Raw genomic sequence first — 17,940 nt, 5'->3', positions numbered from 1 at the left:
TATCATTACTCGATAACTTAGTGTCAATCAATTTATCTTTTATTATCTAAATTCTGATGCAATTACACAAACTTTCAACTACATCTTGTAAATATTCAATAAACAATAACATACAAAACTCATCAGCTAACAAAGGAACACAATTCCTGCCCATGGTAATTTCAACAGATTAAATGAGACCTGATAACCAAAGAAAACAAAAATCGTGTCAATGAGGAAATCCAGCGTACTTTCTATTTTAACTTCAGAATCCTTGTGCGTGGAATCAAAGTGGTGTTTAAAAAGTATTCATTTGGATGACTGATCACAAAATATGAAAAGTTTTTAACCATGTTTATTAACGAAGCAACTGTCTATGATGTCAAAAACTCTAGTCTTTTAATTTATCGCGATGAATAGGTGGGTAATGTGTTGAAAAGTCACTCGTGCCTAGGTGGAGTTAGCATTCCCTGTTGACCGATCACTCCCACCATGAACCCTATATCTTGATCTACTGAAACCCCTACACCATAATTGTTTGTCAGTATCCTGCCTCGATTGAAAGACGGATCATAAGCAGAACAAGAGCTAAAGTATGGAATCTATTGAAATATATCTCTTTCAACTGATGCGATACGCATGAGCTTGTTCTGCGTATAGTCAGTTTTTAAATCGAGGCAAGCTACTGACAAACAAGTTGATGGTCCAGGAGTTTCAACAGTTTCGATTGAAGTCAGCATTTCGCAAATTCTATGGTCTAGTTCGTCCATAAAACCTACCATTGGATCAAATGTTGTCTGCTGTGTTTCATACCGATTGTTAGGCCGTTCTTCGCACACTGATTTTGAATGCGGATAACTCCGTTTACCTGATCAGGATATAGGGCTCACTGCGGGTGTGACCGGTCGACAGGGGATGCTTACTCCTTCTAGGCACCTCATCCCACCCCTGGTGTGTTCAGGGGTCCGTGTTTTGCCCAACTATTTTCAATTTCCTAATTCTCCTTCATCGTAGAAATTAAGAATACACTTCCAAAAAAAATTAACATTACACCAAATATTAGGTGCCAACCTTTTTAAGTATTTATATCAATCGTGCTGTGTCTGAAAAACACACACAATTATCGGTATTTGATTTTTGTTTACATATACATGTACATAATCGAATGTGTACACGTCGGGTGGACTAAACCTGCGTTAATATTCACAGGACAATCTTCTGTGTGTACAACATACTTGAATGCACATCGTGGCCACTTATATCTGTAGTTGTTTTATTTTGATCTGCACCCTAGATATGTAGTGTAAATATCGAGACACTTCGAGCAAATCAAGTGTTATATTTCAATTGGTATTGTTTATACTAGCCCCCAGATTCTTATTATTATCACTCTACAACAAATACAACGTTGTTATGTAAAGAGTACACAAGTAGATTTTCTATTGATGCAAGGTTTATCTCTTTGCAGTAGACTTGAGTTGTTCAATCATTCAAACAACACTTTATTTATTTCAACAATTCAATCGGTCATGCTGCGTACCGACAAGTACATTACAATGATGATTGCGAGTTTCTCGGTGCCGAAAGTAGTGGTATAACACTTTGAAAATGTATAGCTGATGACGGACTCCATTCTCTAGTGTGTTGTCCGGTGAAAGATACACTAGACAATGTTGAAATGTTTTCCTTCAAATGAATAAAACCATTGTGACCTTGAAATCGCCCGTAATATGCATTTAGAATAAGAAAGTATGTCGTGTGTAAACAATGACTTTGCACGAGTGAAAGATGAGGATGGTTTTCTGATATTTGTGTGATACCAGGATCTCTGAAAAACTTGCTTCAGAAATGTACGTTGTGCATGTAGTCTGGAGCTGGTATAATTGATCATTCACTGCGACAAATATCCAACATTTTATGATGATATACACGTTCCATAAATATCAATAATCGTTTTTTATATCAATAATGTTAGGAATGTTAATAAATTTCCCAAGCATTTTCTAAAAACAAATTTAATGACGTTTTACCTCTCTAACTACTTTATATTTTTTGTAATTTACGGCAAGACCATTAGAATGTATAAATATCAGCTCACGTGACAACGTGGAAATAAGATTTAAGTCGTCTCTAGTTTGTTTTTTTTATATTCATAATTTCGTCTAAATGATGCGTATTTACATAGCGACGAGAGTTTAGGCGATATAAAACAATAACATTTTTTGAAGTGTAATTTTTACTAACTTTACAACGTTCGGAATTGCTGGGGGTACAAACGTGTTAGAACGAGCGACCTCCTGGGCAGTAAATGAGTAATCTAGTTGGCTGATTTAAATGATATACCGTTCTAAGTAAATAAAGGGGAGGGTTGGAATGAAGCAAATGAAGCATCTGTATCCTCCTAGAAATAAGTAACTATTGATACGCAGATATGCCATAAATGATGGGTAATCGCACTACCAATTCGAACATGCACCTCTAATGTTGTAAATGGACTCAACCAATGTTTTACATCAATACAACCAATGTTATACACTAACACAACCAATAATGTACATTAACACAACCAATGTTGTACGTCAACACAACCAATGATGTACATCAACAAAACCAATGTTGTCCATCAACACAACCAATGTTTTACATCAACACAACCAATGTTATACACTAACACAACCAATAATGTACATCAACACAACCAATGTTATACATCAACACAACCAATGATGTCCATCAACACAACCAATGTTGTACATCAACACAACCAATAATGTTCATCAACACAACCAATGTTGTACATCAACACAACCAATGATGTACGTCAACACAACTAATGTTGTACGTCAACACAACCAATGTTGTACATCAACACAACCAATGTTGTACGTCAACACAACCAATGATGTACGTCAACACAACCAATGTTATACACTAACACAACCAATAATGTACATCAACACAACCAATGATGTACGTCAACACAACCAATGATGTACGTCAACACAACCAATGTTGTCCACCAACACAACCAATGTTGTACATCAACACAACCAATGTCGTATCAACATAACCAATGTTGTACATCAACACAACCAATGTTGTACACCAACACAACCAATGTTGTACATCAACACAACCAATGATGTACGTCAACACAACTAATGTTGTCCACCAACACAACCAATGTTGTACATCAACACAACCAATGTTGTACGTCAACACAACCAATGTCGTATCAACACAACCAATGATGTACGTCAACACAACCAATGTTGTCCACCAACACAACCAATGTTGTACATCAACACAACCAATGTCGTATCAACATAACCAATGTTGTACATCAACACAACCAATGTTGTACACCAACACAACCAATGTTGTACATCAACACAACCAATGTCGTATCAACACAACCAATGATGTACGTCAACACAACCAATGTTGTACATCAACTGTCTGTATGTATGTTATATGCAGGACCATATTGAAAACTAGCGTTATCGCTAAATATGTCATCCTGGATAAATAAAGGCTTTATTATTATTATAACACAACCAATGTTGTACATCAACACAGCCAATGTTGTACATAAACACAACCAATGATGCACGCAGTCACAGTTATGCAGTAGTGCCATCTATGATCAATAATGTATATTTCATTACAAGTGAAAATGAGCGCATCTGAAATTCTACTAAGAGACATGTTTTTCTATGAGTATAAAAAATGTAGAAAATGTCAACAAACCATACTCAATGAATTTACGTAATGTGCACATACGTCTGCACGAAAAGCCACCAATGATTTTGAAAGCATGTGTATTTCTATCACAACATGGAAAATCTTAATTCCTGAAAATTGTAGAATCATGGATATCTTCATTTAACTTTGAAAACATGCTAATAGTTAAATGTATATGCAATAGTGGATATATATGTGAAATGATCATCCAGTGTCTATTGATACGGATGTTGTTCGCCTCCGAAGCCATGATAGTGACTTAGTCTTGAACAGTGACTTCTTGAATCCCCTCTTTGTATTTCTTTGATTTCTCTTTGTAGGCTTTTCTGAAAAATAAAAGTGTGAAAAGTTGATCGAAATTGTAATTTATAAAGTTCATCCTGAATTCATATTCCATTCTACATATTTCATAATCTTACGTTGTATAGTTTTTCCCGTCTTCGATGGTTTCGGGAAGCATTTGATGAAGGGTTTCCGGCAGAATTAAGGTGAGACCCGCGGCGATAAGGCACGCCCCTCCAAATATTACCAACGGTATAGCAGTTCCGACCTTTCCACTTACTAAATCAGCCTGTAGATATACGTGAAAGTTTTTATAATTTCCCTCTGTACTTTACAAACAAGAGCAATGTAAAGAGCACAATAAAGGTAGCCCATAAGTTCGTACACCAAGAAAGGAAGAAAGGAATAAGGAAAAGAAAATAAGTAAATACGATACTTTAAAGGGACAGGGCCACGGTTTTGTTAGGGGAAATATGGGATGCTTATTCCTCCTTCACGTTGCATTAAGAAAATTTATTTATGATAAAATAGTATTTCGAACGTATAAAACATGACATAAGCATGAATGTCAAAACTGACGTATAGTGTTGCCCAACTATCTATATTGTATTGCTTATAGGAGTTATGAGATTGATCAATGTTCGTTATCTTCACCTTTCATTTCAGACAGGTAAACCTTCCATCTTAAAACCAGTTACGAACCCTGTTCATGTTTACATGTATAGTTTTCCCGTTTTTCGCCTGCATAGGGTGTTTATATCTTTCAACTGATACGATACACAAGAGCTTGTTCTGCATATGATCCATTTTAACCAAGGCAGGCTACTGACAAACAAGTTGATGGAGCAGGGGTTTCAACAGCCTCGCTTAGAGTCAGCATTTCGCAAATTCTATGGTCGTTGTGATAATCTATAACAACCTATCATTGGGTCAAATGCTACCTGACCGATTGTTAGGCTGTTCTTGACACATTGACTGTGATAATAGCAGCAAGATAAAGGGATATACGGCGCGTGTGACCGCTCTACAGGGAGTGATTACCCCTCCTAGGCACCTTGTCCCACCTCTGGTATATCCGGGGATCCGTGTTTGCCTTTCTATTTTGTTTTCCTTGAAGGAGTTGTGAGATGCAAGGTGAAGATAACGAACAGTAATCAATCTCATAACTCCTACAAGTTATCTATCACTGTTCGTTATTTTCACATTTGATGTACGTGACTCAACTATCAAAATTGAGAACGAAATATTTCAGTCCATATATCTAGTCTGATTTATCATTGACCTAAGTCTAAATGTTGAATGAATTTAATATACTTTTTGGGAAATACTTTTTCCACTTCTGTACATGCTTTTGTGCCTAATGCCAAGCATGTGTTCACTGTCCTATGAAATGTGCTCGCATTTATGTCAGTCAATATTTTGACAAACACCGTGTTTTAAAACAACATTTTGGGAACTGAGTTTCACGTGATTACAAAGTATATCCTGTATAAAATATTTTTAACCTTCTTATTTTAAATATATCTTTAATTCTATAATAAAACTTGCCAATTCCAATTAATCTCAAATCGAGTCCAACGGTCGCGGTAGCTCAGTGGTACAGCATTTGCTTCGTAACCGGGGAATCGTGAGTTCTAGACTTGGCTACGTTAAACCTAAGACGTCAAAATAGGTTGTGATTGATTCTCTGCCAAACGTTGGGCATTTAGAAGTAAAATTACGGATCTTTTTTATATGACCTCAACCACGTAGGTCCCGTGTCGCGACAGGCGTTGGCATGTTAAAAAAACATCACTTCTACGGCCCTGAGCGCTAAACGTAGGTCTAAACTTGTGGTACTCTGCCTACATCTGGTGACGCCTCAGTATGAGTGGAAAACTCTCGACAGGACGTAAAAAAGCACAAAACAATCAATCAATAAAATGGTACCCATGTCTCATTATTACATATACAGAAAGTTAATGTTTGCACAATATATATAACAAGTGCCTGCTGATTTCAATCTGATGTATATCAATACCTACGGTATTTGCTATGAATGGTGATATCATTCCTCCAACACGTGCCCAGCAAGAGCTAGACCCCATGCCAACATTACGAATCACTGTTGGAAACAGTTCTGCAGACAAAACATAGATTGTAGCGAAAGCTGCCGTGGCGAAAAGCTTTCCAATCATAGCTAAAGCCGTCGTCAGGGGCTGTAAATCTGTAATGAAAACAGTATCGCATGGATAGAAATCGGTGTCAAAACATATATCTCAAAACATTATCCTCGGTCCTACATGAAAGAGTACATAAGTTGATCTGCTATTGATAGGAGGTTTACCTCTTTGCAGTAGATTTGAGGTGTTCAATTAATCAAACCATAATTTACATGTTTTTAACAATTCGATTAGTATTACTGGTTACCGACAAGTACATTACAATGATTTTGGGTTTCGCAATGCCGTGGGCAGTGGTATAGCACTTTGAAAATATATAGCTGATGACGGACTCCGTTCTCTAGTGTGTTGTCTGATGAAGGGTACACTAGACAACATTGAAAGAAGTTACCATTTTCCCTTCAAATTGTTCTTTAAGAGAATGAAATAATTATGTTCTCATCGTCTACTGAACAAACCAAATTCTCTCAAAACCATAACTGAATGTAGTGACAACACTGGAGAATGAGAATGGTACCATTTTAGTATACAATATACAATTGATAATTTATCTCATCTTCACTCTGTATTTTCAAATTCAAAACAAAATTGTGAGAACATGAACAGAAATCAGTAATAAAACATATCTCATAGATTATCCTTATCAAGTCAGACAAGGAAGGTGAAGATATCCAGGAGTGATCAATCTCATAACTCAGGAATGCAAAATAGAGAGTATGACAAACACAGACCCCTGAACGCATCAGATGTGGGATCAGGTGCCTAGGAGAACTAATAATCCCCTGTTGACTGGTCAGACTCGCCATGAGCCCTGTATCTTTATCCGATAAATGGATCAATCCGTAGTCAAAATCAGCGTGTAAAGAATGGCCTAATTATCGGTATGAAACAAGTCAGACAACATTTCACCCGATGTCAGGTTGTACTAGTAAATTATCACGATCAAATCATCTATATGATATCGTGCAATCGATTACTCCTCCTAGGCACCTGATCCCACCTCTGGTATGTCCAGGGGTCCGTGTTTGTCCAACTATTTGATTTGTATTGCTTGTAGGAGTTTTGAGATTGATCACCGTTCGTTATCTTCACCTTTTATACAATTGGGGTTTGCTGTAAATAAATTCTACAAATACAAAAGCAAATTTTTCCTTTTCATTGAGTAAGATGCTGCTTGGTTTAATTCCATAATTACTTTCAGTAAATTCTAAAATATAATCTTACCCTCACCACCGTAGTTCACAGTAAATATTGTACTCAGGCATGACAACCCACCGACCGCCATGTAAACAAAGTGACTTCTTTTCCTGCCAAATCTGTCGATCATGAACAGTGGAAACAGGTGTCCGGGAAATTCCACCAACACGTTAATCAGGAAATTAATGTAGAAATCTCCGTAGAGCATCCCTGTATTGAGCGCAAGTCCGTAAAACACCATGCTGGCCACCATCCTATTACGGGAAATAAATTCAAGCATTTCGCAACAAATATACACTTACACTATATGTGACTATCACATGAACCTATGTAGCAAAGCTTGTGGAAATTCACGTTTATGAATCATAAACGTATTATGATGGGGTATTTTAATAAGATTTTACACATTACAGTTCAGAATGTATAACATATTTTTACATGGACTTTGTTGCAAGATCTTGGTTTAAATTCCATTTTGAGGCAAATCGTACTCACTTCTGGGAGTTATGAGATTGATCACAGTTCGTTATCTTCGCCTTTCATGAAATAAATGATATCAAATGATATCAAATTATTGTAAAGAAATGATTACGCATTCGCTGGTCAGCAGAACGCTTCAAATGTTTCTGATTAGGTGTATGCCTAGGTAAGGTCAATCACAAATAGATTTTGTGATTAACTGCACGTATAAGACGTAACGGAAGATTGTGTGTGCACAATGAATCAGCATTGGTGATCTATGAACGTTAAATAAATCTAGAATCCCGGTGTCAAATTCAATTCACACAAAATCATATCGTTCATCATATCGTTCATCAACTGGTCAGTGAATTTAGAAATGACGGCAAGTTTCTAATAGTCTTCACTTACCATGTATAGGTACTTTATCTTCATCAATGAAAGGTGAAGATAACGAACAGTGATCAATCTCATAGTCCGTGTTTGCCCAATTCTCTAGTTTGCATTGCTCATAGAAGTTATGAGATTGATAAATGGTAGTTATCGTCATCTTTCTTCATAGCAATTATTCCATGTCAGCCAATTTTGAACGACTCTTACTAAGAATGAATATATTTAGACGGAATGAGAATCGAACATATCTTGCAAATTATGGTGTGACGGGTCGACAGGGGATGCTTACTCCTCCTAGGCACCTGACCCCACCTCTGGTATATCCAGGGGTCGTGTTTGTCCAGCTTTCTATGTTGTATGCTGATAGGAGTTATGAGATTGATCACTGTTCGTTATCTTCACCTTTCACCTATACAGAAAAGAGAAGCTTTTTCGAATATACATTCAGTATGTATGTCATCCGTCTTGAACTCCCCCGGTGTGCCCACTTTTGCTTACTTTTCTAACCTTAGGTAGACTGATTGCTGATCGTTATCTTCACTTTTTCGCCTTAGTGTGTACTCTATTCATGTTATCGATTAACCCAACTTTGAATGCTCTTTATGACGTATTATGCAGTAGAATTACCAATTATAGAATACAATAGCTGTCCTAACACCAAGAGTTTTCTCCGAAAACAACAACCAGACTTTTCCTGCCTCTTTTTTATCGGGTTCGATCTTGTCTAGTAGTTTTGGTGAGAACTGTATTTTATTGACATCAGCCGCTTTCTGTAACACAATAGTTGCTTCCACCTTCCGTCCCTTCCCACAAAGCCATCTTGGTGATTCGGGAATGAAACTTCAAACATGTGTAAAAATAATAACAGTATAAGGCAAACCATTAATACGAGTAAATGATAGCTGACTTCAACAATTTATACTTATATGATGTATTGCTGTTAGTATATCATTGGTTGATGAGAATTATTTACCATGAAACAATAGTGTGTAGACCAAATGGAATGGCGATGATTGTAACTATCCATTTCCAGTCTCGCGTGAGATATGAGCATAGGATAAGAAACAACTCTCCACACGGTCCAATCAGAGCAATGACAATTCCGGCAACCGTTCTTTTGGACGGACCCACCCACTCCATAGCTAGAAATAGAAGAACGAAGTTAAAAATGTGTTCTTATGCGACAGTTGAAAACACAAAGCTTGAAAAATGGAACACTTGGCTTCTACCTTTAATGTTTATAATTTTCAAAAGCCTGTATCTTTGTAAAATTAAAAAAGAATAAAAAAAAAGTCGACTGTGTCCTTGTTCTTTACGAACCTGTAACATATGACGTCATGAATACTCCCACTACACCCACGCCTATACAGAAACGTAAGATGACGAATGTCGTGAAGGTATCTGCCCAGGCCAGCGCTAACACTGCTCCTAGCTCAAACACGTTGGCTAACACCAATGTCTTTTTTCGACCCAAGCTGTAAATAATTGTCCCTTTCCTCAACATGATTTTCTTAATTCCTTGTTAATAATGCACAGTATATAGGCTACTCATTTATATAGATTATTCGTTTACACTTAAGCGTTCATCATTTGTGGAATGTGAAGAAAAAAATCACAGAGCGGGATGCGTGATCCATACTAAAGTTTTTCACGCTTTACATCAACGATATATTGGTGCAACAATATAGATACATAGGATATGGAGAAGAAAAAGTATTGTCATTGAAGAAATTTATGAACATGAAAGAGTTGCAGGTACCTTGCCTGAAATGCAGTAAAATTTGATTGGCATTACCTAATAGTCATCTCAAACTTTGTGTGAAATCAATTTCTGTCTGAAATTTACACATATTATAGGGAATAAATACCCGGTTAATGTTGTTTCTGTATTTTTTTAGGTTTAGACAAAAATTAACAAATGTTAAATTACAATTTACCGTATAAAAACCCCGTAATGGAACAAGTCCCTGAATTTATGAAACTGAAAATCTTTTGAAAAGAAAAATGAAGAAATTTTTTTTTTATAAACGATTTAGTCAAAGGAATATAAGTACTCAAGATTGCCGCGATGCAGAACCTTTTCTCGGGTTTGAAGGCCTTTTCAATGAACAGGTGAAGATAATTAACATTGATCAATCTCATAATTATCATAAAGAACGCAAATTAAGAGTTGGCAAACACGGACCCCTGGATATACCAGAGGTGGGATTGGTTGCCTAGGAGGAGTAAGCATTCCCTATCGATAGGTCACACCCGCCATGAGCCCTATATCTGCATGTAAATCGGGTAAACGGAGTTATCCGTAGTCAAAATCAGTGTGCACAGAACGACCTTAATTGGTATGAAACATGTCAGACAGCATTTGAACCAATGACAGGTAGTACTGGTAAATTAGATCTGCCTTACCTAGCTCAAATACGAGAAATATCACATTGACAGGTTGTACTGGTAAATCTGCCTTACCTAGCTCAAATACGAGGAATATCACAATGACGGGTTGTACTGGTAAATCTGCCTTACCTAGCTCAAATACGAGAAATATCACATTGACAGGTTGTACTGGTAAATTAGATCTGCCTTACTTTCTTTAAATACGAGGAATATCACAATGACAGGTGATCAAACATTGAATTATCTCAACGTGATCAAATATGACTAACATCATTCTTTTTTCTATAAATGGTCTTCACTTGCTCAAATGTGAGTAATATCAAATCATTTTCATAAAATCATCTCCACTTGCTTGAGTATCATGAATGTCAAATTCCATTTCAATACAATATCTCTACTTGTTAAAATCGGGACCAAGATATAGAGCTCATGGAGGTTGTGCCCGGTCGACAGAGGATGTTTACTCCTCCTAGGTACCTGATTCCACCTCTGGTATATCCATGGGTCTGTGTTTTTCCAACTATCTACTATGTATTATTTATTGGTGATTTGTAATTTATCATTGTTCATCATATTCCCCATCGCCACAATATGCAAAAATATCACATTTTTATCAGACTTGATTTACACATGTTTTATCATGATTTCAATTTTCTAATTGATATTTTACAGTGATATACAATTATTTGATATATTTATCAACAATATGTTCAAATTGGACTCAAAGTAATTTCTCTTCTTTCTTTTCAAAGTTTTGAAAAATAGCTTTTCTATTTCAAAATTCTTATGAATCACAACCTCTTGAAGTAGAACTAGAGGGTTGGTTTCTTTTAAATCGTTTTGGAGCAAAGTATGTATCGGATGTTTTAAACCTTTCCCCATTCTACACACAGAGAGAGAGAGAGAGAGAGAGAGAGAGAGACAGAGAGAGAGAGAGAATATCCTGCTCCTGTTGAGCTATAAGTACTTACGTATCTGATATCAATCCGAACAAAAACGATCCTACCAACACTCCACCGAAAAAGATGGTTTTTGACAGGGAAACTTTATATTTATCATCGCATACTAAATTCATCTGAATAAATATAAAAATGGCAGGCTATATAGTTTTTCACTAACACGTTCGTGAAAAAAAAAATATCGATGCTAAATAAAACCAATCTTAAAGGCATAGTGTCTAAGATATTGGTAAAACTTGCATGCTCCAAAAAGGTGGCGAAATTAAAGATCATAGCTAGAAAATCACAAAACGTTCTTCAAAATGTTTACAAACACATTGGATACAATAGTAATTACAAAATAATTCCCTGTTCTCGTTTGCCTACACTGGTACCCTGTTGACTTCGCATCTCTTATGTTTGTGAGTAGCCACCAATCAGCGGGGTACCAGTTTAATATATTGTCCTCCAGACAAAATTTTTATAAAGGGTTAAAACGTCAAAATGACCTCAATTTCAAGGCGCTGCAGCTATAGATAACTCATAATTAATACTACAAATTTGTTTTTGGAGTTTTTCTTGCAAAATATTATGATGTCATCTGTGAGATAAAAGATAGACACTATGCCTTTAAAGATGTTGTTCAACATTTATGAAGGCAAAACGATATAGGAAATTTGTTTTCTTTCTTTATGAGTTTGTCACCTTATGAAAAAGAAAATCACTAATGAGAATACTCGTCATTCTTGATATACCCATTAAAGACATATGAATACCTTTGTTACAAATGTTTCGTCGAAGAGGCTTGTGTCGTATACCCAGACGGAGCACTTTTCAGTCGGTCTACTGTCATTTCTAGTCTTGCCAAATGATTGCTCCATTCTGTACACATGACACTGGTCATATCCGCCATCTTGACTCTCATCCACAGGGATGTAGCGCTGGAGTATCTCCTTGTGATGCTCGTTTTGAATCTGATATGTGTCATTGTCGTACCCGGGAATTTTGCATCTGTGTAAATTAAAAGAAATCATGCAGTTTTGGTAGCGCGTTATTCTTATTTTTAATCTTACTTTACTCTTAAATTCGCATTTCATGAGATACGATGCCTATCTATTTGCTGTAAGTTATCCTCCTAGGTTCGACAAGTAATCAACCGATTTGAATTAATGAATTAAAATTGTGGCCAACCCCAGTCACACCACTATTACAATTCAATCATTCAAGCATTCTAAAACGTTTATCAGAAAGACGCATGGAATGAACATATTTACAGTTGTATATCAAACTTACAAAGAATGTTTGAAAATCGGACCCGAAAAGAATTTCATCATCATGCTAATTATCCAAAATGTTGTTTTTAATGGGTAAATTACATTGTAAATACTTATAAAAAGCACCGAAATTACGAAATAAAGCAAACGCCTATAACAAGCTTCGTATACACCAAAACGTAGGCTGGAGTTTTGTTCGCAGAACTTGATATTTACACTTGGCACCCGATTCCAACGATTCCCCAATTTATGACAAACCTGTGTTCAGGTGTTGCTAACACAAACACAGACAACACCATAATGGGTGACGTGATGATCCAGCCAATCACTAACAGGGCATAGTTCCTCCTCTGGTAAGGTCCAAATTCTCCTATTTCCCTGAATACGTCATCAAACTTCATCTTTCTTCCGTGGAATGAACTGCAAACTATGCTTCTACCATTTAAGGTTTGGGGAACGTTATAAAGCAAACTGCTAGACGTGGTATTTAGTTCAAGACAACAAGTACTTCAAAGTCATGTTCCGGATAATCTCTCGTGTCCTGGTATCTGGGACAAATTCCTTAGAGCAGATACAATGTACATTGTGATGTACAACATTGAATTAGAAGGCCAGGTAAAATGGCAATCTTTGCGGAAAGTAAAATTTTGAAAACGACGCTTTGATGTTTAATAATTGATTAATTCCTGTTCTTCTCCTCACACTATTAATTAATTGATTGTTTATTGTTTAACGTACCGCAACAGAACGTTTATCCCATATGTAGACCTCACCATTGCCGGTGAAGGTCTGTAAAATTTAGGCCTATGCTCGGCGCTTACGGCCTTTGAGCAGGTGGGGATCTTTATTGTGTCATACCTGCTGTGACACGGGTTTTTGCGATCTCATCCGAAAGACCGCCCCATTTAGTCGCCTCTTACGACAAGCAAAGGATACACCGTTTTAATTAATTTAAAGTTATTTTGGCATATACCGTACTGATTGGATATTATCAGAGAAATAAAATTATACATGTATATGACAAGCAGAATAAGTGATGCACGTTATGGAGAGAACAGGGTATGTTTTTGACCGAAATATGCCGTTCTTTTAAACTCTGTAGAGAAGCTTAGGGCGACATTTTTTTCTACTCAACGTCATAGTGTACACGGGAATGACAGCGAATTTCCAGTTTCTCATTGATTGTAGAATATATTTACCACATTTGCAGCGCATTTGACATTTAATTTATTATTCTAAAAAACATGAAGCATATAAAAATTTTAAAATCATTGAAAAAACATGAAGTAGATAGAAAATCAAATGTTTAATGTCACGAAAATAATTTATACAACACTGATTAAAGCGGACTTTGTTGAATGGCACGGTTTATAGAGCACACTCAATATGCGCGGCTAATTTCAGGTTTTCGGCGACGTTTTTCTGTTTCTTGTACTATTAATAGTGCGGCTTATTTCTTTTTAACTGGAGAGTTCTTTGAATAATATGCCATATTTTAATATTTCTTGTATACATGCTACTTTCTCCATTAAATAAACGTTACTGAAATACAATACATTTTATCGAGGCCTATATTTTCATTTTCTATTTAACGAACATGTACACATTATTTTTGTTGATAGATAGGAAACAAAGCGTCATAGTTGTGAAAGTTTTTGTCAGGTTAACAATATAAATAGAGAATCAAAATAAAAAATATATAATGTACCTTCAGCTCTTCGATGTATTCACTCTAAAAGGTGTTTGCGTTTATGTTATATCATGATTAAGGAGAATGCTACACCAGACAAATTTGATATGGATGAAACATGTTTGTTTGTTTGTTTTTCATTTTACGCCTGTCGAGATTGTACGAAAACGATATAGGCAACTTCCGGTAATATACATTTGTACATCGATTGTTGAAGTGTCGATCTAATAAACTTTCAAAACCAATTAAATCTGGCATGTATAACATAGAGGACATGTACAATAATTTGAAATTGAAAACTTTCAAATTGACTTTATGTAATCAAAATATGCAGTTTTAGTAGAAAGTGATCTGGAAAAAAATAATAAAACCTCTTCTGGTCTCAACCCGCGATCTACAGTTCAGCAGTTGACTGCTAACTTACTGGGCTATAGCCAAATATTTCTGACATTTATAGTTTCATTAATGTTTAAAAGGGAGTAAGTCATTATGACAATGTAGAGTACCCCCTTGATATTCAATACACTATTCATGTAGAGGTACATACATGTATTCTATACAAAGTGAATTACACGTAATGAGATTTTGAATGAAACAAAAGTAAAAAACTAGATATGCATGGCGTGCTTTTGTTCGGCTTTCCCGGTCGCTATCAGACTTGACTATCACACGGGCGAGGTCCTCTACATGCGCGGTTCAGTCTCAAATGTCCAGCACGGGTTTCTGTTGGTGCCCTCCGTGTGTCCAATCACCACACCTATGATGTGGGCACAACAACCTATTACTCGCAATCCCATTTTGTAGTTGCAGTACCAGGATGTTACAAAAATCATTGATATAACTATATGATTATGCAAATACGGTATTTGATTTAAACTTGTATGTGTGTATATGCTATCACAGAGCATAAGGATGAGTTCAGTTCCATACACACTTGATGAATAAGAAGTAGTAGTAATCAGGCATGTATCGTTGTTTTTCAAAGTGTGGTGGGGGAAGGGGTCCACAAAAGAGTAGGAAGTTGGCATTCTAAACGTCTTCACCAAAACAACGCCACGGAGTTTTGCCCGATCTTTGAATTCCTCATTGGATGAATGGAGGATAGATTCTTCAATTATGACTGCCTAATGCTTTTTTTTTTACCTAGATCTTCATTTTTTGAAATACATACATATTATATGAAGATGTGAAATATCAAAATGTTACCAGAGTATGTTGCCTTTAAGTTCAGAAAAATATTCATAACCCAGGTCCTAAGCATGACGAGTTGCATATCGATGGAATTTTTATATTGATTTCTGATGGGTCTCTATTGTAATACAATTTGATAATCATTTACAGATTGAATATTGTTATTTACATTTGTTATTCATAAATCCGATGATGTACGATAAGTTGAATAGATACGGTTTGGTCTTCAATTTGAGGCATAAAAGGAAAACGAGATGAGAATTAATCCGATGTTCTACATTTTTAACAGACGAATAGATTCAGGGGAGGTCCACTTATTTTAACAACGTCCATTCTCCGTAGACTAGTTTACATAATTTTGTCGCCCCGATCAACAGCTGTTCTGTGTTTGTTTCCGAATAAATAAAATGTAAACGCGTAAACAATAACTTCCTATTTTATTTCCGGACTCGTTAATTAACTTTTACGCGCAATAACTTCCAAAAATTTAATAATGGAAGCAGTTATTTACGTTCTTAATAAATATGCTGAATTTGATAGCGGTTAGTGTATGTGATGCATGTATTTACTCTGAGCTTACTGACATTACATTGAAAATAAACGTAAGCACAAAAGCGTTACTTTTCAGGGCCGTATACGGCCAATAACGTCTTTTGATCGTGCCGATTGAGAGTTTAATTCAAAGACTACAAGTAATTTGTAATGATCATTACCCGACAAATTAAAGGTTACAAGTAATTAATACACAATATAAGATTATATATTTAGTAGTTAATACACAATATAAGATTATATATTTAGTAGTTAATACACAATATAAGATTATATATTTAGTAGTTAATACACAATATAAGATTATATATTTAGTAGTTAATACACAATATAAGATTATATATTTAGTAGTTAATACACAATATAAGATTATATATTTAGTAGTTAATACACAATATAAGATTATATATTTAGTAGTTAATACACAATATAAGATTATATATTTAGTAGTTAATACACAATATAAGATTATATATTTAGTAGTTAATACACAATATAAGATTATATATTTAGTAGTTAATACACAATATAAGATTATATATTTAGTAGTTAATACACAATATAAGATTATATATTTAGTAGTTAATACACAATATAAGATTATATATTTAGTAGTTAATACACAATATAAGATTATATATTTAGTAGTTAATACACAATATAAGATTATATATTTAGTAGTTAATACACAATATAAGATTATATATTTAGTAGTTAATACACAATATAAGATTATATATTTAGTAGTTAATACACAATATAAGATTATATATTTAGTAGTTAATACACAATATAAGATTATATATTTAGTAGTTAATACACAATATAAGATTATATATTTAGTAGTTAATACACAATATAAGATTATATATTTAGTAGTTAATACACAATATAAGATTATATATTTAGTAGTTAATACACAATATAAGATTATATATTTAGTAGTTAATACACAATATAAGATTATATATTTAGTAGTTAATACACAATATAAGATTATATATTTAGTAGTTAATACACAATATAAGATTATATATTTAGTAGTTAATACACAATATAAGATTATATATTTAGTAGTTAATACACAATATAAGATTATATATTTAGTAGTTAATACACAATATAAGATTATATATTTAGTAGTTAATACACAATATAAGATTATATATTTAGTAGTTAATACACAATATAAGATTATATATTTAGTAGTTAATACACAATATAAGATTATATATTTAGTAGTTAATACACAATATAAGATTATATATTTAGTAGTTAATACACAATATAAGATTATATATTTAGTAGTTAATACACAATATAAGATTATATATTTAGTAGTTAATACACAATATAAGATTATATATTTAGTGTTACTTCTCGGTACTTGTACTATATGACTGAATTGTATCAACATTCCTTATAATTATTCTAAGTCTTAATGATATCAATATGACTGAATTGTATCAACATTCCTTATAATTATTCTAAGTCTTAATGATATCAATATGACTGAATTGTATCAACATTCCTTATAATTATTCTAAGTCTTAATGATATCAATATGACTGAATTGTATCAACATTCCTTATAATTATTCTAAGTCTTAATGATATCAATATGACTGAATTGTATCAACATTCCTTATAATTATTCTAAGTCTTAATGATATCAATATGACTGAATTG

General features: G+C 34.5%; 1 protein-coding gene across 1 annotated transcript in view; it reads right to left on the bottom strand.

The window, feature by feature from the left end:
• Positions 1–3,499: 3,499 nt before the first annotated feature.
• Positions 3,500–17,940, bottom strand: part of LOC125674454 (uncharacterized) — a 50,065-nt gene continuing 35,624 nt past the window's right edge. The window contains exons 20-29 of the mRNA XM_048911597.2: positions 13,078–13,326; positions 12,322–12,556; positions 11,579–11,682; positions 9,537–9,691; positions 9,190–9,358; positions 8,844–9,056; positions 7,392–7,618; positions 6,030–6,211; positions 4,143–4,294; positions 3,500–4,049 (exon numbers count right to left, since the gene is read on the bottom strand). Of these exons, the coding sequence (XP_048767554.2) occupies positions 3,983–4,049; positions 4,143–4,294; positions 6,030–6,211; positions 7,392–7,618; positions 8,844–9,056; positions 9,190–9,358; positions 9,537–9,691; positions 11,579–11,682; positions 12,322–12,556; positions 13,078–13,326 (1,753 nt within the window). The 3' untranslated portion in view covers positions 3,500–3,982. The remainder of the gene's footprint in view (positions 4,050–4,142; positions 4,295–6,029; positions 6,212–7,391; positions 7,619–8,843; positions 9,057–9,189; positions 9,359–9,536; positions 9,692–11,578; positions 11,683–12,321; positions 12,557–13,077; positions 13,327–17,940) is intronic.

This window comes from Ostrea edulis, chromosome 3 (assembly GCF_947568905.1).
Source record: "Ostrea edulis chromosome 3, xbOstEdul1.1, whole genome shotgun sequence".
Lineage (NCBI taxonomy): Eukaryota > Metazoa > Mollusca > Bivalvia > Ostreida > Ostreidae > Ostrea > Ostrea edulis.
This window is presented reverse-complemented; position numbering and strand designations above follow the sequence as displayed.